The sequence below is a fragment of the Pavona decussata genome, unplaced genomic scaffold (genome assembly GCF_977016875.1).
Source record: "Pavona decussata unplaced genomic scaffold, jaPavDecu1.1 SCAFFOLD_272, whole genome shotgun sequence".
In the NCBI taxonomy this organism is placed as follows: domain Eukaryota; kingdom Metazoa; phylum Cnidaria; class Anthozoa; order Scleractinia; family Agariciidae; genus Pavona; species Pavona decussata.
The window spans coordinates 102137-129818 of NW_028145674.1; the positions used below are offsets into that span (position 1 = coordinate 102137).

General features: G+C 39.4%; 3 protein-coding genes and 1 long non-coding RNA gene across 4 annotated transcripts in view; 2 read left to right on the forward strand and 2 right to left on the reverse strand.

Moving 5' to 3' along the window:
* Window positions 1-3253: 3253 nt before the first annotated feature.
* Window positions 3254-5965, reverse strand: LOC146455562 (uncharacterized). Its single transcript, XM_085094057.1, has 2 exons — window positions 5859-5965; window positions 3254-4969 (listed from the first exon to the last, which is right to left on the reverse strand). Exon 2 carries the CDS (start codon window positions 4942-4944, stop codon window positions 4198-4200), a length of 747 nt encoding a protein of 248 aa, XP_084950183.1. The 5' UTR covers window positions 4945-4969; window positions 5859-5965; the 3' UTR covers window positions 3254-4197.
* A 1140-nt stretch (window positions 5966-7105) lies between these two features.
* On the forward strand, window positions 7106-17029 carry LOC146455563 (charged multivesicular body protein 2b-like). The gene is made up of 7 exons (XM_085094117.1): window positions 7106-7283; window positions 8155-8246; window positions 9794-9835; window positions 11193-11345; window positions 12674-12776; window positions 14619-14725; window positions 15510-17029. The coding sequence occupies exons 1-7, from the start codon at window positions 7256-7258 to the stop codon at window positions 15621-15623; spliced, it is 639 nt and encodes a 212-aa protein (XP_084950243.1). The 5' UTR covers window positions 7106-7255; the 3' UTR covers window positions 15624-17029.
* The window catches only part of LOC146455564 (uncharacterized), a 186923-nt gene continuing 174998 nt past the window's right edge, over window positions 15758-27682 (reverse strand). The window contains exon 2 of the long non-coding RNA XR_014859006.1: window positions 15758-16806. This is a non-coding gene — a long non-coding RNA (uncharacterized LOC146455564). The remainder of the gene's footprint in view (window positions 16807-27682) is intronic.
* On the forward strand, window positions 24372-27523 carry LOC146455565 (uncharacterized). Its single transcript, XM_085094009.1, has 2 exons — window positions 24372-24572; window positions 25702-27523. Exons 1-2 carry the CDS (start codon window positions 24387-24389, stop codon window positions 27208-27210), a joined length of 1695 nt encoding a protein of 564 aa, XP_084950135.1. The 5' UTR covers window positions 24372-24386; the 3' UTR covers window positions 27211-27523.

The following is a 27682-nucleotide window of genomic DNA, read 5'->3' on the forward strand; positions in this document are numbered from 1 at the left end:
AAGCGAAAAACTGTAAAGTATCGCATTCCGTAAAAAGTGTAAACTGCAGTCGACGAAACAGCCGGCGCTTTGTCGTTCTTTTCCTTTATCTCGTGTTCAATAGGAGCAGCACTTTATATCGAAAATACAATTGTGGAATTTGCTAGCCGAAAACGACCTGTGAAGAAATCGAAGCTGAACCTGCAGTCGGATACGACGCCACCGGTTGTTTTTGCTGGGGGGGGACAGGGGGGTCAGAACCTCCCGCCTCCCGTACCTTTGCCTCCCGCCTCCCGCCCTTTTTCGAGTTTCTCCCGTCCCCGAGTAAATTAGAAGGCTTCAAAACCCGCATTAGTCACAAAGCTGTACCAGGACGTACCAAGGCGTAGGCCTTTCATTATTCATTTTTTACTATATATATTTTGAATAACGTTAACATTATTGGTAGGTTTTGTACTAACATAAAGACTTTTGTTCTTGAGCCATCGTAGCTTGATCAGAAATAAAGTACAAGCAGCGGTGATAAACATAATAAACTTGTGCATTTTATGTAACTTGACGTTTCATATCAGTGCTACGTCAAGCTAAAATGCGCAAGTTTATTATGTTTATCGCCGCTGTCTGTATTTAATTTTTGACTAACATGTTAGTCTTGTTTGACGGTTTAACCATTCTTTCAGTGACAACAGTCTTGTCCATCTTGCAGTGTAATAGTTGTTGCATTTCTTAATTATTCATTTGTTGGGATCATGGAATTCAAATAGGCGAGCTGGCAGCCAAACACCCCAGTTTAGAGTTCGGTACATCTCCCTAATTCTCGGCGCCTTATTGCGGATCCATCGCGTTTACTTGATACACTAATTATAATCTTGATATCTTTCTTGATATCCTTACTCCCTAAAACTGCGTGAAAAAATTGCTTTTAGTGCGGGAAAAGGCATAATTGAAACTTTAGGACCTACTTTCAATCCAAGGTTTAAATCTCTGGGTTACTGGTGGTGAATTCTAAGCTCGCTGCTACTGCTCTGAGGAAAGAATTACTGCATTAAATGCAAAAAGCGTCCGAAATTAGGCCTGACAAACTGTTCATCAAAAAGAAGTCTTCATCAATGTGCCGAGGAGGCTGCACTGATCTCCTCCTACTCCTAATCCTACTCCTCTTTTCTATAAAGCCGTTCCTGATTGCTTCCCATGCTGTTTGGCTGCCTATTGTAATAGGAATCGATTTTGCGTTGTCCAAAATGAAAAACGGTGTCGTGAAACGAACCACTCCGCACCTCCACGTGCTCATTGAAACAGCATTCCGTTCGTAAATTCCCATACACCATGCAGCAAAATCTTTAGTACGGTCCGATTGACGGTCATTGGGAGAGGTCGTCCATGCCCCAGATTTCTCACTACCGCACTGAAAAATACTAAGAACTACTAAAATGGACACGACATTGAATCTCTGATACTAAATTTACAAGACGCGCACTTGCTTGCCTTGCTCACCTCTTTTGAGACTTCTAACAACTTGCGTGGCACTCACACATGTGTACACATGCCATGCTTGATCGACATTTTTTAAGCTATGACGTAACACTATGAAAGGGTTTACAATTCCACCGGAAGTAACCCTGTTTATCGCCTGACGACGAATTTCTGTGTGCCCTCGGATATAAAATATTGTGAAAAGCCTCGGACGACGCTAAATGGATGACAAATAACATTGTACAACATTGTTGAGTTCTGTTTTTGATAGTATTCTAACGCATTAATAAGTAAAGAAATTCACCGTTTTGTATTGCTCTCCCGCTTCCCTTCCTCTTAGAACTCCCGCCTCCCGCCCTTTCCTCTCCCGTCTCCCGTACCCCTCCCGCCCCCTATTCTCCCGGGCTCCCGCCCCCCTGTCCCCCCCCCCCCCCCACATCAAAGCGCTTTCTTTGCTAACTTGACATTGAATGGAGCCAGCAACGAAGTCGTTCACAATCACTGAGGATTAAACTTGTTGCTCGAGAGTAGGACAAGCTGCTTCTCTTCGTAGAGAATTTCGACATCTCGGGGTATCATGGCTGGTTTTTGTTTCGTGGACGAGATTTTATGTTCGTTAGCGATCTCGACCAGGTGAGCATTGATAGCATCATTTACCGGCTTGAACTCTGTCAGTAAAGGCACTGAAATTTATGTTTTCGTTATTTAAATTCCTTATATCTAGGCCAGCATGAATTGCTCTCATTGAATTACAACTGTAATATTTGCCGTCGTGTGAGCGAGCTTCGAGCTTATTAATTAAACTCGTTTAATAGCTTGTTGATGGCTTTTTCATTTCGCCAGACTGAAAGAAAACCATAAATACTCTGAAATGAGATGGGCTAAAACTTTTCGCCTTTCATATTTTTCAGTTTTACCACATTTTTAATTCAAGGACTGTTAAACAGAGTTCAAACCAAGAGAAAATGTCGCAAATACGAGCTTGAGTATTTCAACATTTCGTTTACGAACAGCTTACCGTCAAAAACGTTTAGAGCGTATGTTGTTTTCTGGTACTGGTTTATCGACCAGCAGGTTTATCTCTTCTTCTGTCACAAAAGCAAACCGTTCCCCCATCTTGACATTCATTTTAATTGCAAACTTGACGCTCCTTGAAGGTTTTGAAATTGGGGAATATCACTTGGGGAATATCCTCGGATATTCCCCAGTTTTAGCTGGGGTATATTCGGTCACGTGAGGCGTTTAGACCAATCGCGCGCGAGCGAATATATTTGATGGATTATAAGAGATGATAGATAGCCAACGAGGAGCGTAGCGCCGAGTTGGCTATAATCATCTCATATCCAACAAGCGCAAGTGGAATAATTGTTTTATTAAAAACAATCAAGAAATATTGCTAGATCTTACTGATTTCGCTGTGCAAGAACAACCAGAAGGTAATTTAATGGTCGCCATTTCTCGGCCATGGTATAATAGTTCATATACCATGACCGCTAAGCCAATCAAATCTCTCGAATTGCATTATACAATGATTCAGTTTTTAATAATTAGTCAATAGATTTGACAGTCAGATTTGTTCACCACGCCGGTATTGGTGAAAGAAAATTAACTATAAAATAAGTGTCATCAGCATAAATACTTACTTACATCCCTTAAATATTTAAATAGAATTCCCTGTAGTGTACAGGCTCAGTTTGGTGTCGTATTACTCTCCTCCCGCCAATTAACCATCACAATTATTCCATTGCGCATCAGTGGTCAATCAAATCCTTGCAGTACACGAGTCCCCTATAGCGTCCCCTAGAGCATCCGCGCTTGTAATCTGAAGGTCACGGGTTCGATTCCTGTCGAACTCGGATTTCTTTTTTTCCGAGTATTCCTGTGTCACTAACCGAATAACTGCATTGTTCTCGTGTATTGATCAGCCTTAAAATATACCATCACATTTATTCCAAGAGTAAATTATTTATTTCCAAGAAATCTTTGAAACAATGTTCACTTCTTTCTACTGATAAACATAAACATTGCAAAAATAGGATCAGTTACAGGATATATATAAATGAATCAACTAAATCTGAGTTTTCTCCAATGCTATTCTTATTCTCGACACATCCAGGAGACCCACTAGTCAGGAGGAAGTCAAAACTGGTAAGTTTTGCAAGAACGAATGAGCGAGCCTCCTAACCCGACTATCTCCCCCTGGGGATGGTCTTGGCAGTGACTCTAAGTATGCAAGAAATCTTCACTCGGCTTCAACCGATTTCAAACACTCGCTAACTTCGCTGGTATACACTGTAAAAGTAAAATAGGTCTACGATGTTTTGTAAGTGGCCGCCATTCAGATAACAGTCTCTTTTTTAAAACATATTCTTTACATCGCCGACAGTGGCTCAGTGTGACAGCTTATCTTCTCTATTCCTGTTTTCACGAAAGGTCACGCCATGACATCATATTGAGTGACATGATTCCCTGTTGGTGGTCTCTTTTACCGATACTAGTGGAGTAAAATTACCTAAAGGGGATTCTACTGGCAGGGAATTACATTAAGGGCCTTCTTACAGACAGCTCAGAGTCACGTTAAAAAAAGATTGCATGATAGTTTGATGAGACAATACTTGATTAATTAATTTTGACACTATTCGTACGATATATATCGGTATCAGATTCCTTACAGACTCGTGACGAAACTTAGATTCTATTACTGATTTCGGTTGATTTTGGTACTAAGCAGCCTAAGCTAGGTAATTATGCCGCTGCTCCGCACTGACAACCAACTTCTTTACAGTCACAAATAAAACCAAATGCTTGATCGTCCATCAAGTTCAAGTTAAAATCACACAGCTTATAGCTGCCGCAGTAGCAAGTCATTTTCTTGAAAACCACACAGACGCCGCATCGTTCTACACACGGATCGCTGCACGGCAAAACCTCGGTGTCCCCTTGACATGTTAAGCAGCAGCATGGCCCAAAACAAGACCAGCAAACTCGCGACGCAATGTTATCGTCCCTATCCTCATATCTTTCCATCAAACTCGTATTTCGCGTGCAACATTCGCCGCAAGTATCAGGGCAAATTCTCTTGCAGCCCCAGCAGAGGTATACTCCAGGTGCACAGAGGAAAAGATAGGATAAAAATCCCAAACAATTAAAGCAAAATAAGTCACAGTCGCAAGTACATGGCGTCCATTGGATCGCTGAACACATACAGTTACATCCATAACGCTTTTTCCGGTGCTGTGTCGCACCATGTTCCTCGCTTTCTGCTCGTCTAGTTATTTCGTCGTGTTGTCGGCCTGGTTGAATCACTATAAGGTTATCTGGGCTTGTTGTAATCGGCGACACTCTCGTACTTCGTTGCCCAGGTGCCCGTGTTTGCGGAGTAAGCGTTGATTCTTGGTTCGCATTTTCTGTATACAACGGCGGAGGTCGGTCATTTATGGCTTCTTCGTACGATGGTGGAGGACTCCTTCGCCGGCCTTCCTCGTCAGCCATGAAAGAAGCGCTGTTTTGAAGTTTCCTTGAAAAGAACAAAACTGACTTTGCTTTGGTTTGATGTCAATTATAAATCTGTAGCGTTTTTAGCAATCACTGAAAAAACATTTATGCAAATCAGTTTATGCGTGTTTGACTATATAAACAATACATCATGACCCTTGAGTCGGACCCTCCAATAGCAACCATTATAAACAACGGCACTTGTCACGCAAAGGAGACCTGGAAACTGCACCCACGTTTGCAACTATATTACTTCCTGTTATGTATCTGGGTAAATTGGACTGTATGGCTTGAAGTGCTACATGTGTTATATTATCCATATCAAGGACGGTGCCCTACTAATACCGAAGTATTTTTGTGCAGTTTATGACTATGTGGGAAAAGCAGATCTTAGCAAGGGCTACTGGAATCCAAAAAGAAAATTGGGGGTAACCATGCATTTTTCAGAGAAAATTAAGCAACAATATCTCTAAAAAGCGCCAAAATATAAAGCAATGTACAGGATTTTTTCCTAAATTGAAGCTTAGTTATCTCTGAAAAATGCATGGTTACCCCCAATTTTTTTTTTAGATACCAAAAGCATTTGGTAAGTTCTGCTTTCTCCGTATAGTTTTAAACTGCGCAAAAATATTCCTGTATTAGCAGGCACTGCACCGACCCATAGGAAACCCGAGTATCTCGCGATGCGCAGAACGTGTGCGCAGTAACAATAGTAGGCACAGTCCTCAATACTGTTCATTTTAAAAACATTTCGTCAAAATAAAAATGTTTTCAACTGACTCTCAGCCTGGGGAATGTTCTTAGTAAATTCTAGTTAATCTCAGCCTCAACGTTTTTATGAAAAAGGTTCTTGTGAAACTGATTATTGGAATTTATGTTAAAATAAAAAGGAATAATCCATCTATTTTTACCCTAAGTATTTATTTAGACCGTGACTGCGTGCTCTCTTCTCCTTTTCACAAGTTTGAAAGCCTTGGGCTTCCAGCCAGACCTAACATACAATGATGTGATTAACTTTAACAAGAATTCCAAACGGAAAGCCCTTACATTATCATTAACTCTCTTATGGCTCACAAAGTTACTTACCCAATCACGTAACTGCGATGCGGATGTCTAGCCTGACCTAGATTCGTTCTAGCGTCCAAGGCTAAGAATGAAGCCTCGCAACATTGAGTCAGACGGAATAGTAGTAGTCCCTTGTTTCGCTTTAGGGGTAGGATATTGGATATATACATGCTATAAATACTATAAATAATACGGGCACTCGTAGCAGGTAAAAAGCAGGCAAACTTTTGCGCGTATTTACCCTTGTTTCGTTCGCTGTGCTACCCTTGAAAGTGAATAAAAAAAAGTGGAACGCTCAGTGTCGAATACTTACAAGTTAAAATCAAATGCAAGGCTGATCTGACAGCTAAAATAATTTTATTGCCCAATATTTCGGTTAGACAATAGGCTAACCTTCTTCAGGGGATGCTAATAAGCTAAGTAAAAATGGGAAATAAACGGTTATATATACGATATATATATTTTTCAATATACAAAAGAAAAGTTGAGATGTGATTGGTTGATAAAACGTGTGCAGAAGGCATTTCTTAAATAGAGATATACAGTTATTATTATTGTTATTATTATTATTATTATTATTATTATTATTATTATTATTATTATTATTATTATTATTATTATTATTATTATTATTGTAGACAGATTAAGTTTCATCCCGTCTGTTCATTCCATAGGGTTCAAGAGTCTTGCCCTTGGAAATTAAAAATGCTTCTCTAGATTTCCGAATGCCGTCTCTGTTGAAGACGAAATTCAACGAAATTCAATACGGTGAGGCTCCGTCCCTTTCATACACCTTCCATAGAAAGTGGTACCCCCTTTTACATGCCCACATTACTCAGAAAAACTACATCTCTTTTCGGTGGCTCTTTTCAAGAAATCTTGAAAGAGCCTTTCAAAAACCTAAATGACAGTTTGCCTTCCCTTTTCTGTACTTCAGCTCGTGAAATATGTGCCCTTTTACATTTACATTTTATACCCTTTCACATCCTTAGAAATTTACCCCTGTGATCCTTTCGGCCATGGCAGGGATCGTACCAGGTCATATTTTGAAAGACACGTCAGACTGTGCGTCATTGGTCGATGAGAGACTGGGTCGAACTTTATTTTGGGGAACTGACATGGCGGACAAAATCTGTCACGAGAAGGAGCAAGTCGCTTGTTATATATAAGTACGATTTTATAGTGGATAGCGAATTACTGTAGACTGCCTTACAAGTTAGGAACATTTCGTTATCTTCTAAACATGTTTTCAAAAAAGAAGGATCCCAAGGGTAAGATTTAAACTGCTAAAACTCCGTTTTGTTCCGTCTCTGCTCTGAGCTGAGCCAGATATATGTTAAGCTTATAATATGTCAAAACTGTACAAACATTTAAGCTTAGCTTACTAGCATGAGTCAAATTTGAGAATCTGAAGTCTTCTGCGAGTGCATTACTTAGATGCTGTGCAAATGTGGGGTTTTCTGAAGTATTTAAGTTCATTAAAACTTTTATAAAATTTGTAATTTATATTATTCCAAACTAGGTGAACTTTCAGGGCTGCGATTAGTCTGGTATTGCGTCAATTCCGCTTGAAAAATCTGTCCAGTCATCACCTCATTTAACTGAAGAAGGTTATTAAAGGTTTAGATCTGTAGACCTGTTTCCTGAGAAAAACATTTGAACACTGTAGCTAGAAGATATCGAAACACGCACAATAAGATATTTGCACTTCCACAACATTTTAATACCCATTTCCCTCCTGGGAATTCACCTTAGTGATATATGGCCCATGCACTTTGCAGTTTATACAGCACATGTATATAACCAAAAATTACAAATTCTCAATTTGCAGGTCAGTGTTGAGTTGAAAATTGTATTCATTTGATTGTTGTTTTTGTGAGTCAGCATGTCCACAGAGACCCAGGGGCAGAGAGTGGAGCCAAGGAAAAAGTTGAAACGTGTGGGAAAAATTAAATGAAGAAAAGCAGGGAGGAGAAGTACCACTTTTCTTCGTTGAATTTGTTCCCACATGCTTCGACTTTTTCCTGGTCCCCAGTATCTGTCCCTGGTTTTCCAAGGATGGTAAGTGTGTTAATTTGTTCATGTCGATAAATATTGTTATAAAATAATAATTATTTATTGTCATTGATGTTTGTTATATAGAGCAAATGCGACAACAGAAAAGGGAGTTAAATAAAACACAGCGACAGTTAACACGGGACCAGAATGCACTTGAAAGACAAGAAAAACAGCTGGTAAGTTTATCACAACATTTAATTTTTATATGTATCATCATCACCATCATTATTATTATTATTATTATTATTATAGCAGTTAAAACATCTGTATGCTATATACAGTTAAGAAGCATCACGAGGCACTAACGCAGCGTAACCAGACCAGCTCTTCTACTGCTAGCTTCTGTTCCTCTTTGAGAACTAAGCCGCCGAGTTGATCGCTTAAATTTACGATTTATTACTATTATTATCATCATCATCATCATCATCATCATTATTATTATAATTATTATTATTTATTTATTTATTTATTTATTTATTTATCTATTTTTTTGGGGGGAGAGAAATAGGATGAGGCTGGATAGGAGTGACATGAACACAATCTACAAGATAATTAAATTTGTCCATTTCTCTAATATCGAGCCCATTTCATCTTTCTCCACCAAAACATAATAAAGGTGGGCTCCAGTTAGTGTAGTTTGGCATTATTGAGCTTTCCCTTGGTTGTGATATTATTCATCAGCAGGTCACCCCAGCCCCACTCTCTCCAACTTTTTGTTGTTTGAAAGCAGATTAACCCGAATCCACGATTAAACGTTAATCAAGGTTTTCATCTCTCTTGTTTGAAATGGTTTAAAAGCTAATTTCAAGCTAAAGGTTAAGAAAAGTCTACCGGTAAGTCAAACTGAGAGAAAAAAATATTTTGGGAGCATCTTTATTGATTAGTGATCATATTAAACTCCAATCAAAGTTAAGGACGGTACCTACTATTGTTACTGCGCATACGTTCTGCGCATCTCGAGATACTCGGGTTTCCTATGGCTGGTGCCTACTAATACAGGAATATTTTTGCGCGGTTTAAAACTATACGGAGAAAGCAGAACTTAGCAAATGCTTGTGGTATCTCAAAAGAAAAATGGGGGTAACCATGCATTTTTCAGAGATAATTAAGCTTCAATTTAGGAAAAAATACCATACATTGCTTTATATTTTGGCGCTTTTTAGAGATATTATTGCTTAGTTATCTCTGAAAAATGCATGGTTACCCCCAATTTTCTTTTTGAATTCCAATAGCCCTTGCTAAGATCTGATCTTCCCCCATAGTCATAAACCGCGCAAAAATACTTCGGTATTAGTAGGCACCGTCCTTAATGATCCAGGATTGGCTTCATTGGGCTTTGAACTACTGGGCCCTGAAAGATGAATTAAGCATTGAATACTACAGTAAACAGTAACAGCTGTTTGTCTTCTGTGCCAAAAATTCGAGAGTAACAGCATTCATATTGTTAACTAAAATACAATTACCTGTACTGGTTGAATTTTGTATCGCAACGTTTCAGCAAAATGGAGGCAGGATGTAGAAAAATGTAGTATGGCTGTTAGGCTTTAATAAGAATGATTTTGTAGGCCACATGTGAAATATGACTTGAATTTGAGTAAAAAGTGAAAAATGGCCTAAAATTCACCATAGGATGGCGGTCAATTCATTAGAGTCAAAACATGTTGAAAGTCTGCAGTTTGCATTTTCTGAACAATTATTTTGCATTATTTTATAATACCTGCAGGAAGCCGAGATAAAGAAAATGGCAAAATTAGGCAATAAACAGGTTTGTAAAATCTACCTTGTAGTGTATATATATGCTGCTCCCTTCTTTCCCTCCATCCTTCCAAGTAATGAACACTGTACAGGACATGTTGGCAGTATCAGCAACTTCAGTGCCTTCTGGGTAACCTGCCACAAGAGCGTGTACTGTATGGTGTGTCCAAAACTATAATTATAATTTTTTATTTCAATATTACTAATTTTCCAAGAATTACTGCTAACAAAGACTTATATACACCAGCTTTACACAATCAGACACTTTGATTTTTGAAGACAAAGATGGAATTACAATTTCTTTATAGGGGACTTCCAAATATGTAGTCACTGAATGTTTCATAACATGGCCAGACTACCATTAATTCATTCATAAGTGTTGATTAGTGTTATCAGGGCTGTCAACTCTCCCGGATAATCCGGGAGTCTCAAGATTTTGAACCGTATCTCCCGGTCTCCAGATTTATGTTTGTAATCTCCAGATTTTGAGCTGTATCTTCTGGTCTCCAGATTTATGTCTGTAATCTCCCGGATAATTGACCAAGTTTGCTATTTGCCGTATACTTGACTGTGTCAGAGAAGAAAATCTGAAATGTTTAGCATTGTTTTTGGTACTGTTAATGTACGCCCCCCCCCCCCCCCCCCAATGAACCCGTGAATAATTTGACCTTGATGCGACGCCCCCCAATGAACTCTTGAATGTGACCTTAATGTGACACGTCGTAAGGCGCTTTGCTGGGGAAGTCATGTTCTACATATTTGAAGACGTGTGAGGTTCACAGCCCTGTATTATTGTTCTTTGTTTGGTACTTGATTGGAAAATGGAGTACCAAATGAAGGTGTAAGGATCATGGCTAATTCAACAACATTAAAGGATACAATAATCTTGAATGATATTGTTGACCATTAGCTACATGTAACTTAATTCAGCAACCAGTACATCAACAGTGTCTGGCCAATTCATGCGGCAACAAGGTTCACATCAATTAACTAGCAGGTGATCTAGCCATCGAGCAAGAAAAGAAGGGGGTTATAGATGCCAACTAGTGCTAACGTCCGCAAACAGTAAAAATAATCTGGTTTCCAATGGTGGAGTGATTTGTTGTTATTGCATTGTGTGACCCTGGAGATTAGACTTAATTACAACTTGATGAAGGGTCCTTGCTGTTTCTTTAACACCCCCAAGTGGAGGCAGTAGGATCGATGCCCTTTTCTACATGTGTACAGTGATGTTTGAGGGCATTTTGAACAGCATTAAGGCCCACCAAAGGCAACGCCTTTACCCTTAAACATTTTAACATCGCAGGTTGGTGTTGACATTGTAGAATTAGCAACAAATTGCATCCTAAAAACTGCATCTCTTTTAGGCTGCAACAACACTGGCTAAACAGCTGGTAAATCTAAGAAAGCAGAAAGCAAAAAATATGACTGTGAGTTCAAGAGTAATGGCCATTGGACACCAGACTCAAACTATGCACTCGACAGCAACAATGGCAGGAGCTATGTCAACTGCAAGCAAGGTAGTTCAAATTGACCTCTAAAAGTGTTAAGTGCATTTTTTAATGACTAAATAGATTAATTAAAATCATTTCTCCTTCCTTCAATTGACTGTACTTATATAATAAGCTATTGACTTGAGTCAAGGAGCATGACTAATCTGCCCAAGGCTGGCAAGTTGTTGAAAGCCTCACCAGTCAGTGATAATAGTGGTGAGACTGGCACACTCATTTCTAAGGGTATTTTAATCTAATTCTGGACCAGATGATAGTTTTAGATGAAATGAAATGAAATGAAATAAGAAAAATAAGGGATAAACCAAATAATTATTAAATAATTGAATTTTCATGACTGATACTCAAATCAGTTATGTCGAAGAAGATGATGGTATTTAAAGGATTTAGCTATATAATTATATTTCAGTGATATTTCCAAAGTACACTGTAACAGTTGCTGTAAATTGTAGTATTCTCTCAAATCTTCTATAACTATTGATTGATTTAAATATCATTCTTGAAAATGCATTTTTTCAGTTCACTTTTTACTTCATTATTTTTTTGGAAAACCCAACACAGTTAATCAAGTAGATCTCCTAGCAAAAGTCATATCCGTTAATCTCCACAACCAGTGTTGATTCGGCTAGGCCTCACAAAACAATGATGATCTTTGCAGTTTTATGGCATTGAATTGGGGTTGGTATGAGTGGGTAACTGTAAGAGGTGGTAAATGATTTTTTGGTACATTGAAAAGGGTAGCAAAGAAAACAGATGTATAATATATTTATTAAGTAACTTGATGTTTTAGACAAGTCTCTGAAAAACTTCTGTCACTTATGAATAGGTAATCAAAAGTGCTTTTTGGGGAGTAAGGATGGTGCAGAGGTGAGAGCCTCCCACTAAATTAAATGTGGCGCAGGTTCAATTCCCAGTGTTGATGCCATATATGTGGGTTGAGTTTGTTGCTGGTTGTATCACATCCCTGCTCAGAGGGTTTTTCTCAGGATACTCCAGTTTTCCTCCCTCCCTTCTTCAAGACACCAAATTGCTTTACATTTTGGACACTCCATTATCACTAGAAGAAACATGTCCATGCAGCTGCTGTAGCTCACGCTATTTTAGACCCTCTATATCAAGGACATCAAATCTTGGTTTCAAAGCACAAAAAATTATGTCAGTCTAACAATTTTTATAAATTTATGACAGTTGAGTGTAATAATTATTTTTATTAATGGTTGTCATATTTAGTAAAGAAACCAACTTCACCAAGGGTGCTATATCAATGGGTCTTCATTCGCATTGTATGACAAGCTGACAGTTTTGTCTTTCTTTTTTAATTTGCTTTGTTTTGGCAGACGATGGGAAGTGTAAATGCTCAGATGAATCCAGCACAACTGCAAAATACTTTGAAAAATTTTGAAATGGAGTCAACAAAAATGGACATGAAGGAAGAAATGAGTGAGTTGAAACAGTGATGTTCAATACTCAAAAAGGCCAGGGTTACATAGTTACATGTAATTTGGAATCATAGTAATAATAATAATAATCAATTTATATAGCACTTTTTATATAATATTCAAAAGCGCTTACAATATAAAAACGAAAAATTTAGTCAAAATCAATAAAATATAAAATTTAAGAATAATCAAATAAAAAGTAAGAAATAAAATAAACAAAGTAAAGAATAATCAGATGTCATATGCTTTTTATAGTGGATCGTATCTGAATGCATTTTAAATATGACTTGTGCAATCCACTGTATAACGATACTTTGCGAACCTAACACAGCCAAATTATGCACCTAGAAAGTCATATTTTTCTGTGTGTGAAATTCATCCCTGTACTATCAACATTGTGCATGCTAGGTTTGAAGATTTTAGGACTTTTCTTTACATTTTTATTGGTGGTTTTACTTTAGGGTTTTCATATGCTAAAAATTATCAATGGGTAGATGTACCAGTCGTCATCATTTTTCAGTACGCTGGTGGATTATAAATTTGTGCTGAGTTTGGAAATAATATTTTCATACCAGTTTAATTTTTTTTGTCTCATCCAATCCCATCACAATAAACTATAACAAAGGATGGTAAAAATCAAATTGATTTGAAAAATTTTTGAACAACGACATACCCGTATGTGTACGTGTATGTGCACTGATGTTGTTACTATGGCTGATTGTAGTGCAGTTCCAGAAAAAATCCATACCCACCCCAAGGAAGGTCATTGGAAATTCATAGGGGGAGGGGGGTCTTAAAAGTGAAAATTTTAGAAGCAAAGTATGAAGCTAAACTGGAATTTCCTAGGGGGAGGGGGAGTGCAAAACAAAAACCTTCCTTGGGGGGAGTATGGATATTTTCTGGAACTGCAAATTTGGCCAGAGTGAAAAGTGGCATTCTGATTGGCTGTGTGAGCAGTCTGAATTTTGCTATAATTTATGGACTGCTAAGATGAACTGCTCATGCTGGAGTGATTTCACTCAATTGAAGGACATAGCCATCTTATGTCGAACTTGAGGCCGATTTTTTGTTTTGTGCAAAAGTCTCTTTGTGGTATTCAATTTTATCGGAGAACATTGCTCCAGGATTTCTTCACTCCAAATCATCTCCTTTTCCAGTATTTCCACTTTTTTCTTTGCTTTACTTTTGCGGATTCAATATTTTGGCCTGGTTTTATTGAAAACTACATGTCAGCCTAAACCAGCAAGAAAAAGCACAGAACAAAAAATTGAAGACCATGTGCACAAATCAGACACTCTTGAGCAAACCGAAAATCATCTTAAAATTCGACATAAGATGATTATGCTCTCAGTCCTGGGTGTCTTGCCTACAGTTTAAGGACCAATAATAATTACTGAAACAAACAGCACACAGTCAGCCAACAGTCACATGGTTGCCATCTTGGTTATTTCTCTGTGGAGTCTTTCCCTGCTGATGTTATCTCCCCTCCAAAATCTGTTAGCATAAGATACTCATTAAACTGCTGGATAATACTCTATTGGCCCACGGTTTACCAACAGTTAACCAACAGCTCTGTCTGTGAAAGAAATACAGCCACAAAATCTGAGTGCTCCCAACAGGAGTCTAACCTATGACCTTCCGATTACTAGTCAGCATCTGAACTAGCCTACCACGCAGACGAAAATTAATAATATTGACTCCTTTTGGGAAAACCCAGATTTTCTTTTGCCAAATACATCTCAGCTCAGTATGTGTTGGGATGGGCATCTTTTTTTTTTTTCAATTTGTTACAAGTGTGACTCCATATGGCAGTGGAAGTGAATACCTTCTTGTTCTCTTATAGTCAATGAAACACTAGACTCCATACTGGATGAGTCAGGTGATGAAGAGGAACAGGAGGCTGTTGTCAATCAAGTGTTAGATGAGATTGGCATTGAAATGTCAGGAAGGGTAAGTACATTATTGTCACTAATTTCAGTGGGATTCTTAGCCTTACCAAGCCCTACAGGCATACAAGGCCTGTAAAATAAATAAAATAATTTGTGTAAGTTGGGGTACTAAATTTCACAGACATTACAGCTCTAGCCTGACATATGTTGTGTTGTTTAACTTGCGTGATTTTAGGAAAAAATAACATACTCAAAGGCCTTAAAGACAATTATTACTGTTGAAATGAAACAATCCTACACTGAATTGACAATTAATTACAATTAACTTTTTGTAGAATCCCAGAGCTTAGCATTTCATTTCCGCAAGTTTAGGAAAATATCAGCTACTATTAAATAAAATTGCAAATTGAATTTTTCTTTAATTAACTTTTACATTTGTCCGTATTATCGGGGTGTCTGTAACAGCGAGGTGTCCGCGAGTCGAGAGTTGACTCTAACTACTAAAAGGGATCACTGGATAATTTATGCAGTTCCTGGCTTTTGATTGGCTGAACGGACATGGGATATCATTCAATTATACCATACCCGAGAAATAGCGGCTATTAAATCGTCCTCTTGTCATTCTTGCAAAATAAAATCAGGAAGATCTAGCAGCATTTCTTGGCGGTTTTCCATAAAATAATTATTCCACACGCGCTTGTCGGATATGAGATGATTTTAGCCAACTCAGCGCTACGCGCGTCATTGGCTAGCTATCGTCTCATTTCCAACACGCGCTGGTGGATTAATTATTAAATAACTGATGAAACGTTCTTCCACCAAACCATTTTCCTTCTCTTTTTCAGATGGCAGAGGCACCTTCTGCACATGCAGGCAAATTACCGACAGGTCAGCGGACAACAGCAAAAGGATCAGCTGATGAAGACATTGAGGAGATGCTGGCTAAACTTAGAGCTTAAAAACTAACGGGACGAATTTTTTTCGGGGGGGGGGGGGATGGAAAATTTGTTTGTTTGTTTGCACTTACCCGTCATACTAAGACTTTTCACAAAGTTTGAGCGGGCGAGACCTATCTAACACAGTTGACCCCAAATGATCTGCAAGATACATGTCTATCCCAAGCAAGGCTATCAAGCTTCCTTTGTTTATGTGCTACAAGTGCCAGTCAAATACTACAATAGCACCGTTAAGAATTTGGCGACGGTAATTGGAAGACGAACATCTTACGAACTTTTATCTTAGATTTCGAATCGTGCTCTGAATTCTTTTATATTGGCAAATGTAGCATTCATTCAAGTTACATAAGGAAAGCCCCATAAATTTTTTGCTTCCCAGCATCGTTCAACCAACCCAACTTTTTTCAAAGTTAAAAGCCGATAAAAAGTTACTTATGTCATTGCCAACCCCCTTTTCTTCGGTGTTTGATATTTACTCTTTTTATTATTATTTTTTTCATTATCAGCGACACGTAAGCTACTTACAAGAACAGCGTAACTAACTTGTAGTGCTCAACCACTACAACTACTTACGTACTAATATGCTCTGTATACATCTTAAAGTGACTGTTACATCTAAATCAGCCGTCATAACCTCGCCTTCGAACACATTTTAGAGCGAATGCCAGTGTAGTCAATGCTCGCTTTGAATTGTTTATCCATTTATTTTTCAATGTTTCTTCTTTCCATGTATTTCTTTATTCCGATCAGCCGCCCCACTCTTACGAGAGAGTGGGCGATAGGAAACGAAACATTTTATGAGACAGTATGGTTTAACCGGTTAATCTGCCAACGTTTTAGGCGCATCTCAAGAAAGTTGCAGAATCAATTCAAACGAAAATATTCAGTCATGACCGAATACCAGGTCGGGGAAGAAGTCATTCTGGACCCTGGGAAGAAAAATGCCTAGTTCCTAGACTTCCCTCTGTCTTTCGTCTCAGTCAATCCGTTTCGTGTCACGTGATCCGGCCGTTCGATACGTCACCGGAAGAACTGGATCGTGGAGGCCTGAGAGAAAGCCGTAAGGAACTAGGCAAGGGAGGAGACATGCATCCTGAATTGAACACATTGATAATAATACTAGACGAAAGAATGAATCCCTACTACCCCACCCCCGATAACTGAAATTATGTCAGTTGACCTACACCTTTCAAAAGCTCTGTTTTCACTGGACCCTTATAACCTGCAGCTGCCTTGTTTTTAGGGCTGGGAGCATTGTTCCGTTGTTCGTTCTTTTGTTCTCTCGACCAACCATGTGAGACGTTGCAAACGGTGCAGGGCGCCCCAATATGTGAAGGAAAAAAATGTTCAAATGTACATAATAAACATCACAATGAACATGTTGGAGGTCATTAAAATATATCCACCTATGTTTTTCTTTTATTGTTAGAGAAAAAATTGTTCCTTGATCCTGTCATATTAGATCAAACAAAAAGGTTTCGTTTTCAGGATCGAAAATTTATGTTCAAGCACAAGCTTTCGATTCCCTCACGGAATCTTTGTCAAGTGGTGTTGGACGTTTTTGTCACATATAGCGTGACAAAACGTTTATTGTTTTATTTTTTATAACAGCACTAATTACAAACAATAAAACAAAAAGAAAAGAACTGCAAATAATTTTCATAACACATCGCTTCTTAAAAATTCATCAATTGGAACCTTTTGGCAAAAGGAAAAGGATTTTAAGAAAAAAATTGGAGGGATGTAGCTGTGCCAGAAAGCGTCCAGTCGCGTTTTGAACTTTCCATACATTTGTCTGTTAGCGAACCAGCCGTGAACTGCACTAAAAAAAGCTCGCGGGAAAAAAATACAGGGAAATGTATGGAAAGTCGAAAACGAAAACCGAAAACCGTGATAAGGCCTATTCGAACGCATGTTTATTTCATTCTCGGAAATAATAGTCACGCGTGACAAGGGTTGACAGTAACAAACGAGCACGATCATGGAAGGCGGCGGGGGTGTTCATAGTAAGTTCATGCACATTCTAGTTCACGAATTTGTTAGTTCAAGAAAATATATTGTCTCGTACCTTGTATTTTTTGCCTCATTTGGTTTCTTGGAAGAATAAAAGGTAGTCAATTAACGGAACCAATGTCCGCCAAAATACGGAACTGTATCGAGTGTTGTCACCGATGACCTATCCTAAGCTAGTAAGCTTTAGAGACTTAATTTTTTTTTTATATTGGCTTTAATCCTTATTTGACCCACAAATGACCTGTGATGTTAAAAAAAAAAAAAGAAAAAAATTACCCCGACCCCGACCCCGACCCTGCGTTTTACTGACACCCCCTATTTTGTGTTGGTTTGACTCCTGTTGGGGAACTGGGAGTATGCCTGTGTCACTACATCTATAATTTATTCTCCAGATTAAAAAAATCATCACACTTCTTTTACATACACCACTCATCGACATTCAAATCCTTTTAAAAGCAGTATCAGTATGCAGGATGTTTGTCACATGAACCTAGCGGTTTAATGGCCTGGCTCCCACTCCTGTAGTACAGTGGTGGAGCACCCTAGGAGAGCAACTAGTAATCTAGCCTCCCACGCAGTCGTTTTTAGGGGACTCGTATTGAGGCAATACGAGTCCCCTAAAAACGACTGCGGGGGAAGCTACTAGTAATCAGAAGGTCATAGGAATTCCTTTTTTTTCCGAGTATGCCTGTGTCACTGAAAAAAAAAACGTCTGTCAAAATACAAATATGCATTTGTTGTCAGTGCAGCAAGCAACATTTAATGGGTAATAAACTTTCAGCTAAACGTATAGGAATTAACTTCAATTTTTTGCGAATAGTTCCATGCAAACTTGAAAATCGATCGTCAAATCAGTTATGGCCTTTAGAGATTCCTGTTAGGAGATTAAATTAATAGCTTATTGTAGTTGCTATGGCTTTGAGGCCTTCGTTACAGAATAACGAATTGTACTATTGAATCTTTTAGCACGTGTAAAAACAAACCATATTTAGCCATAATTAGTATTAACCCGTTCATATATTTACTCGCATTTACCCACTAGTTGCCCGACATTTTTATTCACTTGTTCGCAGTCTATTATTGCTCATGTAAGCAGTTGAACGTATTATGGTTAGTCATAAGTATATCAGGGAATTGCCAGTCATTCGTTCGCTTAATACAACAACTTAAGTATTACTTATTTTGCTCGGCGAGGACGCCTCGATTTAAGGAAGGACGAATGTTACGAGAGATTTCGCGTTTCACTTTAACCCTTCGCATACTAACAACGCATATATGCGTCGAAAACACCGTTCTGGCTTCTATGAATTGCTTCTTGTTTAACTTAAGCTACAACGTCATGATAATGTGTGAATGACACCAGCTGATGTATATTTCCATCATCAAACCCAGCAAATCGACTACGCCTCCCGATTTTCGCTGCATATCACCGTTCGTTTGGCAACAAAGTCCTAAATGCCAATTGTTCGGCCAAATAATAACATCAAAAATTACACTTATTTATCGTCAATTTTAATCCAAATAATTTGTTCAAAATTGAAAAGTCTATATTTACAGCAAACCTCAAGGTCAGACCTTGGTATCTGACTGGAAGTTTTCCTCTCAACGCTTTCCGAGGGCTATACTTCAGCCATTTTATCAGACCCAGTCTTGCGTATCTCACGTTGCCTCGTTTACGCCCGAAGAGAATTCTGGGTAATTCAGCCATAGCGCGAGCGTAGAACTCCTGCTCTTTCCATTTCATAGTTTTTTTATAAGTGTCGAGCCACCCAGTACCACCAGCAAAATTTCGAATCCATTGAATATTTTACTACTCCAAACTCGCCCAAATAGCCTTGGCAGGTCCTGGAATCCATCCACAAAACGGCCAGAGAGGCAACTTCACTCGTGGGCCTCCATGTCTGCTACACAGCATGTTTGGCGACTCAGTCAGCATGAAATCACCTCTCACCTCTGTTTTCTTTCAGAGGATTGCCTCTACCCACATTCCAGCTTGATGATGCCAGAATGGGGGTTTCTGCAGAGGAAAATGGCTCGAAAAACACTTATAAAGCGATGATTTTACCAGATTCGTGCTCGTTCACTCGCTCGAAACAAACAACAACCGTCACTTGCATCACGTGACAATTTAGCCTGAGCCCACAGTTTCTTAAGACCGCAGATATTTTTATTTCATCTCCATTTATGGAGAAATTAAGTGGCTCAGACTATTTATTGCCAAAAAGTCATTGAAAAAAATACCACACACCTAGGATTTAAAGGGTTAATACGTTTAGCAAGCGCGTTTCAATAGCTTTGCATTTGGAATAGAATACAGTAATCAGGTAGTTACAATAGCTTTGAGATTTTGAAAGGAATATTTAATCAGCTTGTATCTGGACGTGTCTGGACTCTCATGCAGGAAGTGAACATTCTCGGTTGCATTAACAACCGATTTGAGGTGTGTTTCATCGCTCGATATTTTACTTGTTTTCGCTTTTGCTTCTTCAAATTTAGCTGTTTATCTTATGTAATTTTCGCTTATAATCGTTCGTTTTCATTTCAAATTAGCATAGGGTTTTCAAACAAAAGAGGCCTTATTTTAATTTATTTTAGTTTACCATCTGGCCTGTACACGTGTAAGGGTACATTGTACGTGGCTCATTTACTTCTCTCGATCCCCGGGGGGGGGGAATCCCATATGGAACAGACGGGGATGCTGGCCGAAAATTTTGAATTTAGCCCCTAAAGGAGACCATCTGGACTTGGCTCAAGCTTTTTGTGACCCCTAAAGGAGACCAATCTGGGCGTGGCTAGCAAATTTTGACCCCTAATGCGGTAAACAAAACAAGTTAAAAAGAAAATTTGACTTCTGTTTCTCTTGGCGTAATTCTGCGTTTCTTCGCGGAACCTTAAACCTAAATCTAAACCTAAATATTGGCGCTTTGCCTGGAACACCCTAAGCGAGGCCAAAATCCAAAATTTACACCCCTAACCGAGACGACGAGCATCCACGTCTGTTTCATATGGGAGTCTCTCCCCCGGGACTCGCTCAATCGCTGTAATCTTACCACTCAGCAATTCTTTTGATGTACGCTCAGTTTCCGCAATCAAAGGCTTCAATTAGGAGAAAAATGCCATACACTGAGTGGCTGCCACCAATTTTCATTTTGGATTATGATCTGCTTTCCCATGTCTCTATTAGAAGGCAGCGTCTTTAAATGGGTCTCCTGTTTTCCAGACTGTTGAAGGGTTATTTGCCTTCTTACACTTTAGATCTGCTAGGATTCTGTTGGATTAATATTTATGCAAGAAGCAATTTTACGCAGAAATTATATCTCACCCATATTGACTAAATTTTCATTAGGTGTTGTAAGTTTTTGTCATTGGACTTTTAAATTAAAAATTCCCTCTCCCAGGCCTGATAATCTGAAATGAGTATGTACTGATGCCAGTTCCGAACTACCTTTGTGTTTTCGAAAATCCCAGCTGACCTACAAGATTTGCTGCGTGGAATGCTTTAAATCTCTGTGGCCACCCCCAATGTTAATAACATTAGCCCATTTTACAGTCGTACGCCTTTGATTTTGTCTTGATACAAGTCTGATAACGACTCTAATGTCGCGACATGATGCCCGCGTAATAACCCGTTGAGGTCATCGGTGCTAGGTACCAAGATTACGTAAAATCCAACCAATGAGGTGTTAGGGCGGTTCTGACTCATGTTAAAAGCGTCCTTCCTTGCCATCAGTGTGTTCACATCGAGAGCCGGACAAGTTTTTTCCCTCACAAACCTGTTCAGGCAAGTTATCACTTTGAATATCAGTTGTTTTTATCGTAACATTTCCAACGTTTTTGGGCATTGGCGATGTTCTCGAGTAGTTCTCTTTTTCATTTGTATCATGGCTTTTGTATCTTGGCGAAATGGCGCCAACTCGTGATTATACCTCGGGCATTCTCTTATCCACCGCCTTGGGTCGTTTCTTACTGCAAAGTATAGTCTTGCTTTCCTGACCAATTTTCACTTAGGTGATGATCTCGTTATAAGATGGCGAGGGACCGGAGGGAGAACAATAACTAACTGACTATTCAATACGACTTTGGGGTTGTTGAGTCTTTTGCCCCTGATATCGTAATTTACAGCTCGGGACTAGCGACTTGGTTTTCCTCTCTGACGTTGAGACTAGTTCCGTGATCGAGGACCTTACTCGGTTGATGTTTGAGTCTTACGGTGTCCAATTTATGTGTGTCTGTCAGACGATTTATCTCTAGTTAACATTTTAACTCATGATAGAATCGATTACCAATGTAACCGGGGTAACGTTTTGGAATTGCAAATCCCGTTTTACTCGCTTGTGATGGTATTCATTTAAATACGTAAAGGCAGTACAATTTGTTCGCAGTCTGAGAGGGGCTGCCCTTGTCTGGACGGCCTCACAGAACGTCCAAAAGCAAAATGTCGCTACATGGAGAATAAAAGAAAAAATTACAACTCTGAGGAGCCGCAGCCCATGTCTGAACGGCCTCAATGAGCATCCGGAAACAAATCGTGAAAAGAACAAAAAATAAATTTAAAAATTAAGAAAATCATTAAAGCAGTGGCTGGTCATCGTCATACCTTAGTTTAACTGCCTGTCAGGGTGAAATTGCAAAGAGTGAAAAAGTGCTCAATGGCTCCAAAAACCACATAGAAGAAAGGACAACAGACAAGGGAGTTCAGATAGGGATATTTTTATTGAAAATTCGTTGGTTTTTTAAATTGAAGTAGGAATTGTTTTCTTCCCATACAAATCCTTATAATTGCGCCGTTACGCAATGCTCGCCGTGACGCTCAAATTACAACACTCACACAAAGGTCACGGCCTATTCTCTCGTAGAGATTGGGGTACCTGTGACATAACTGGCTAAAATTAGTATTTCAACATCTAAGCTTAACGCCAGCAACCTTTCGACATTTTCATTGCGCGAGAAGATTCTCACTCCTTTTGCCCAGTTGACCCCTTCATCGGTATTGTCGTGCGCAAATACGTGCTCTTGTTCCCTGGAAATCGGATGCGTTCAAAGTTTATTTGCGGTCTGCATTCACGGCTTCAGACGCTAACTAATTAGCGCTTGTCAAACAATTACGTAATTTTATCTTTCATAGCTTGTTGATAGTACAAAAGGTGACTTAAACATAGTTCCAGTCGAGTGGGTCAGACAATTGGGCTGCCATTTGGTCGGCATCGGCACTTTTCCACTCTTTGCAATTTCACCCTGACAGTGTTAAACTTAGGTGTGACGATGACCAGCCACTGCTTTAATGATTTTCTTAATTTAATTTATTTTTTGTTCCTTTCATGATTTCTTTCCGGACGCTCATTGAGGCCGTTCAGACATGGGCTGCGGCTCCTCAGAGCTGTAATTTTTTTCTATTATTCTCCATGTAGCTATATTTTGTTTTTGGACGTTCTGTGAGGCCGTCCAGACAAGGGCTGCGTTCGTCACAGTCGTCATTTAGTTCGCAAAACGTGCGTTCTGTGTATTTCGGTCAGTGTTTGTATGGTCTATTTTTATTGTCTTTTTATTTTTATTTTATTGTCTACTTTTATTGTCTGTTGTAGCTTGTGGCGTTGTTTTTCGCCCCACGTTTGTTAATTAAGTTTAACCGTTTACATCGCGGTGCTGTCAGTTTTAGCCTAGCCTAGTAAACCTGCCACATCCGTGGCCAGATTCATCCAACACAATTGTGTAGTTTTCATCCTCGGTTGCGTGGGACTTATCACAGCAATTTATCACAGAGCTCACGTTTAGCCGATCTAACAGAGAAATGTTGCGACATGAATGAAAATCCCGTCATTCTTATGCTAACTAGTTTGTGTATAGATATGAAAAGTACTGAGCCACGAGGTCAATTCAAAGAGTAGGTCACTAAGCACACAACTGTAAAATGGGCTATTTGATAACGATAACTAGCAACAAAATAACTTGCTTATTCGTTTTTGGTAGTTTTTGGTGTAATTCTGCCGTGTTTTGGGTTGAATTTGTACCACTTGAATTTTACCCTTAATGACTTTTAATCTTTAAGTATTTACTATGGAAATATCTATTGTACCAGATCTGTTGTACCAACACGTACTGTACTTTTTAATTAAAGCTATACAAGGTTGTAAGCGCGTGGCAAATTAATTTATGGAAAAAGGCGGAACAAAATTCGGACAAGGAGGTTGTGTTCTATTTTAAGTTTCTGTTGTAAAGTGTTGTAATGCAATTTCATTTAATGTTTGATTTCTCTTATATTTAGCCAAGAATGTTCATTTGTAAAAGATGAAAATGTTCCTTGTAATTTTTATATTGATCTCCTCGCTTTGTTTTGTCCAGATCGTTTGGCGATGACATTGAAAATTGAAGAAGAAAGTCATTTCGGTCACTGGAAGTTACCCAAAGGAAAATATGTAAATTGTTTTAGTGCGCAAGCGTACTTTCGCTTAAGAACTACTGCGCAAGGCATTACGTTAGCCTAAATTTATGATTGATGAGATTTTGACAGCTGATTGACAGTTCCCGCCAAATCCCGCTTGGACGATATAAAAGTGATGAGATTAATCTGTTCTTGGTCTTTACATCTTGATCTTGTCAAAGTAAGTTTTACTGCATGTGTGAACAATAAATAACCAAAGGAACTGAAGACGTGGTTGTACTTCTTGAAGACTAATAGCGCGTAGAAATATTAGTACAACATTTCTGAATTGTAATCAACTCTTTTTTACCTTTAGAAACTCGGACAACTTAATCATGTCGGCGAAACAAGAATTGCTCAGTAAAATTGAGCGTATGAATCGTGAGATAAATGAGGTGAAAGAAGACCGAAAAGTTCTCAAGCAAATGGAGCTGTTCGTGTTGGACAATTCCCTCCGTGAGAGCACTGTGGGTCAGCTGCGAGGCCACACCATTGAGAACAAGTGGAAAATCTATGAACAGGTAGAGGCGGTAGACGTTTTGTGTTACATTTTCAGTTTAAATGTGTGACTCTATTTATGTTCTGTTACTTGCTGTTTGCGTTTTTGGTCCTTTCGTGTTGCTAGGTTGATATCACGAGTTAAACAAATTTTTGCCATTACCAACAACGCATGGAGCTTAATTTGAGGATTAGCATCTGTAATTCCATGGTTTCAAGGGATATCTGGGATCAATGCCTCTCGTAATATTTAACAATTAGACGGCGAGCTCGAGGTTTCTATCGGCTGATAGTTGGCGAGGGGCGAAGCCGCGAGCCAACTATCAAAGGCGATAGAAACCGAGAGCGAGCCGTCTAATTGTTTTAGTATACCTCAGTGATCGATCTATGAAGCAAAAAAATCTTTATATTTCATAAATTTTGATATATTTGTGCAATGATGCATGCTAAATCGCGCGCGCTCTGACAAACTGCCGTCTATCGATCGGTAGACGGCACCCGTGTAGCCAATCAGATTGCGCGTTACGCGATAGTCGGTCACTGAGGTATGCAAATTCATAATATCACGAGCTGTCGGCGAAGGATAAGTGTATGTGTAAGTGTATAATCTGTGGTACAAATCGCTGCTGGAAAAATGTACGAAATAACAAAGAAGGACCAATACTTCAAGCCGTTCAAACAAAACAGTGTAAAAGATTACGCAATTCCAAGATTATGCCTTTTCAACCCAAAATTATGCTTTAAAATTGATGTCAATGTCAAGCATAATCAGGCAAACGGCCCTTCAGTATAATAGGCTGGGACATTGTGCGAAGGGAACCAATACTACCGAATCTAAACACGGGTTTTTATAAGCCTGAGTCAACGAAGCCTATGACTAATACTCGCTGAGTAAAATTATTATCCATTAACACCTTATCATGTTGTTATCATCATCAATTTTTCACACCTATGTAGAGAGATACAGTGTGGAGTAAAGTTCCTTCTTAAATAGAAACAAAAAACGATGCAGTAACCGACCTAGTCCCGAATCACTAACCCGCCGAGATTCGTATCAATATTCCAAAATCATGTTTCGAAGTTGTTGAAAAAAAGCATAATCCCAAACCGCTCTGGAAGTTAAAACCTTTTCAATTTTTTCTTTTTATCTAGGTAAAAAAGGTTGGCTACAAGCACATCATCGTCGCTTCTTTCTCCCACATGACTCGCCTGGGTGACACCTTCATTCGTCAACTGAAAATGAAAGGTGAGGATTTCACCAACCTTTATGCCTTCTCCGAGTTCTTGGAGTCTGTCGACAAAGACAGGGTTCCAGACACGAAAACCGTTCCAATTGGCTTACTCAAAATGAAAGATCTCGGCATAAAGAACGCCATCATCGAAGCAGATCTGGTTTGGTCAGGAATCGACTACACTAAGTTCAAAACCAAAGCAATTAACAAGCTCCTCTCTGAAAGAATGACGTGGTGCCGTGAAAATCTCGCCAAAGATGCCAAGATATTCATCAACCTACGTGACCTTCCAGATGGCATGATAAAGAAGCCTAAGCGCATCTTCAAGGTGGTAAAGTACTTGTCCTCTCTGCCACCGGATGAGCGCCCTTTTGGTTTGGTGTTCGAAGAATCTGGCAAGTACCTTCCTGAGGAGCTTGGTGCATGGACAAAAGCTGTTCGCAGAGAGATGGACGAATGCGGGTTCAAGGAAGGCCACCTCCTTGTCCACGTTCATGAGCAGTGGGGAATGGCAGACAGCACCCAGTTAGAATGTCTTGTCAACGGTGCTAACGGAATCTGGGCCAGCCTGATTATAGACGGAGCCTCTATGGGCCATTCCTGTTCCAGCGTCACACTGATGAACCTGGTCCGCATGGGGAACAAGAAGGTGCTTCAACAGTACAACTGTGCAGCATTACGGGAAGTACCACAAGAGATCACCAGAATCACTACTGGTACCGAGGCCTATGACAGGCAGGTTGTTTACGGCGAACGAGCTCTGGACATGGTCTTCGGAATGCCAAACTTCACTCCGAGCAAGAAAGAGTTTAGCATGGCCGCGTTCTTTGGTGAAAAGCCTATCATGAGAATGACCACCCTGGCATCCCCTCAGATGATAGCAACCAGGCTGAAGAACCTGTTTGGTGAAGATCCCCAGTTTACAGTAGAAAGAGGCCAAAAAATGTTGGAAGTGATGCTGCAGGATCTGCACAAGAACCGAAAAGAAGAGTACATGAGTGCAGTTGGTCTTGCAATACTTTTTGATCGGTCAGGTGGGAAGCTCACTGAAAACATGAGCGACGTCATCGCCCAAGAAGAGCCAAAGAAGGTCCACGCCCAGGAGCTGATTGCTGAGATTCGTGCAATGTGGGATGAGTGGGATCTGAGAGAAGATCACAGAAGAAATGGCAAGCTTGAGTTTGATGCTTTCTACAATGGTTTCTTGGGTCCCTACTTTGGCTGCTACAGATGCGACGAGACAAAGCTCGCCTTGAAAGCCATCGACATGGATGAAGATGGAACGGTGGATTGGGATGAGTTCGCCTTGTACCTTAAGTGGGCCATTCGCCAGTATCCTGAAACCAAGACTGCTGAGGAGCTGCTGTCCATTGCTTTCCGTAAAGGTCTCATCCCAGCCATGCAAGACGAGGTCCTTAAACAATCTTAAGGGAAACTAAAGCCTTGAGGTTTTGCAAAGCGAGACCATAATCAACTCTCCTGCGCAACTGGTTATGTTACTTGCTGAAATGATAAAACATTTTTTAACGTTTTGGAGTAGAACTCGCCTCAGTCCCATTTCTAAGTTGTTTTAATTTTTGACTTAATTCTGGAAGAACTTGCACAGACATGTAGAAATACTGTTAGATAATCGGCCCTCAAGTTTGTAACATTCACTACAAACGTGCTATGGGTTTAGTCGGTTTAATTCCTTTGTACTGCCGGGGCTTTTAAGGGTTATTAAAGAAACTTTAATAGTGAAAGTATTTTCTTTATTTCTGCCTAGAACTGTTCTTCCCATTTCTGTTTTGATTATACAGTCGACTCCCGATAACTCGAACCCTCGCTAACCCGAACCTCGCGCTAGCTCGAGCCAATTTTCCTTTCCTTTCAGGTCATTTTCTATATAATTTTACCCTAAA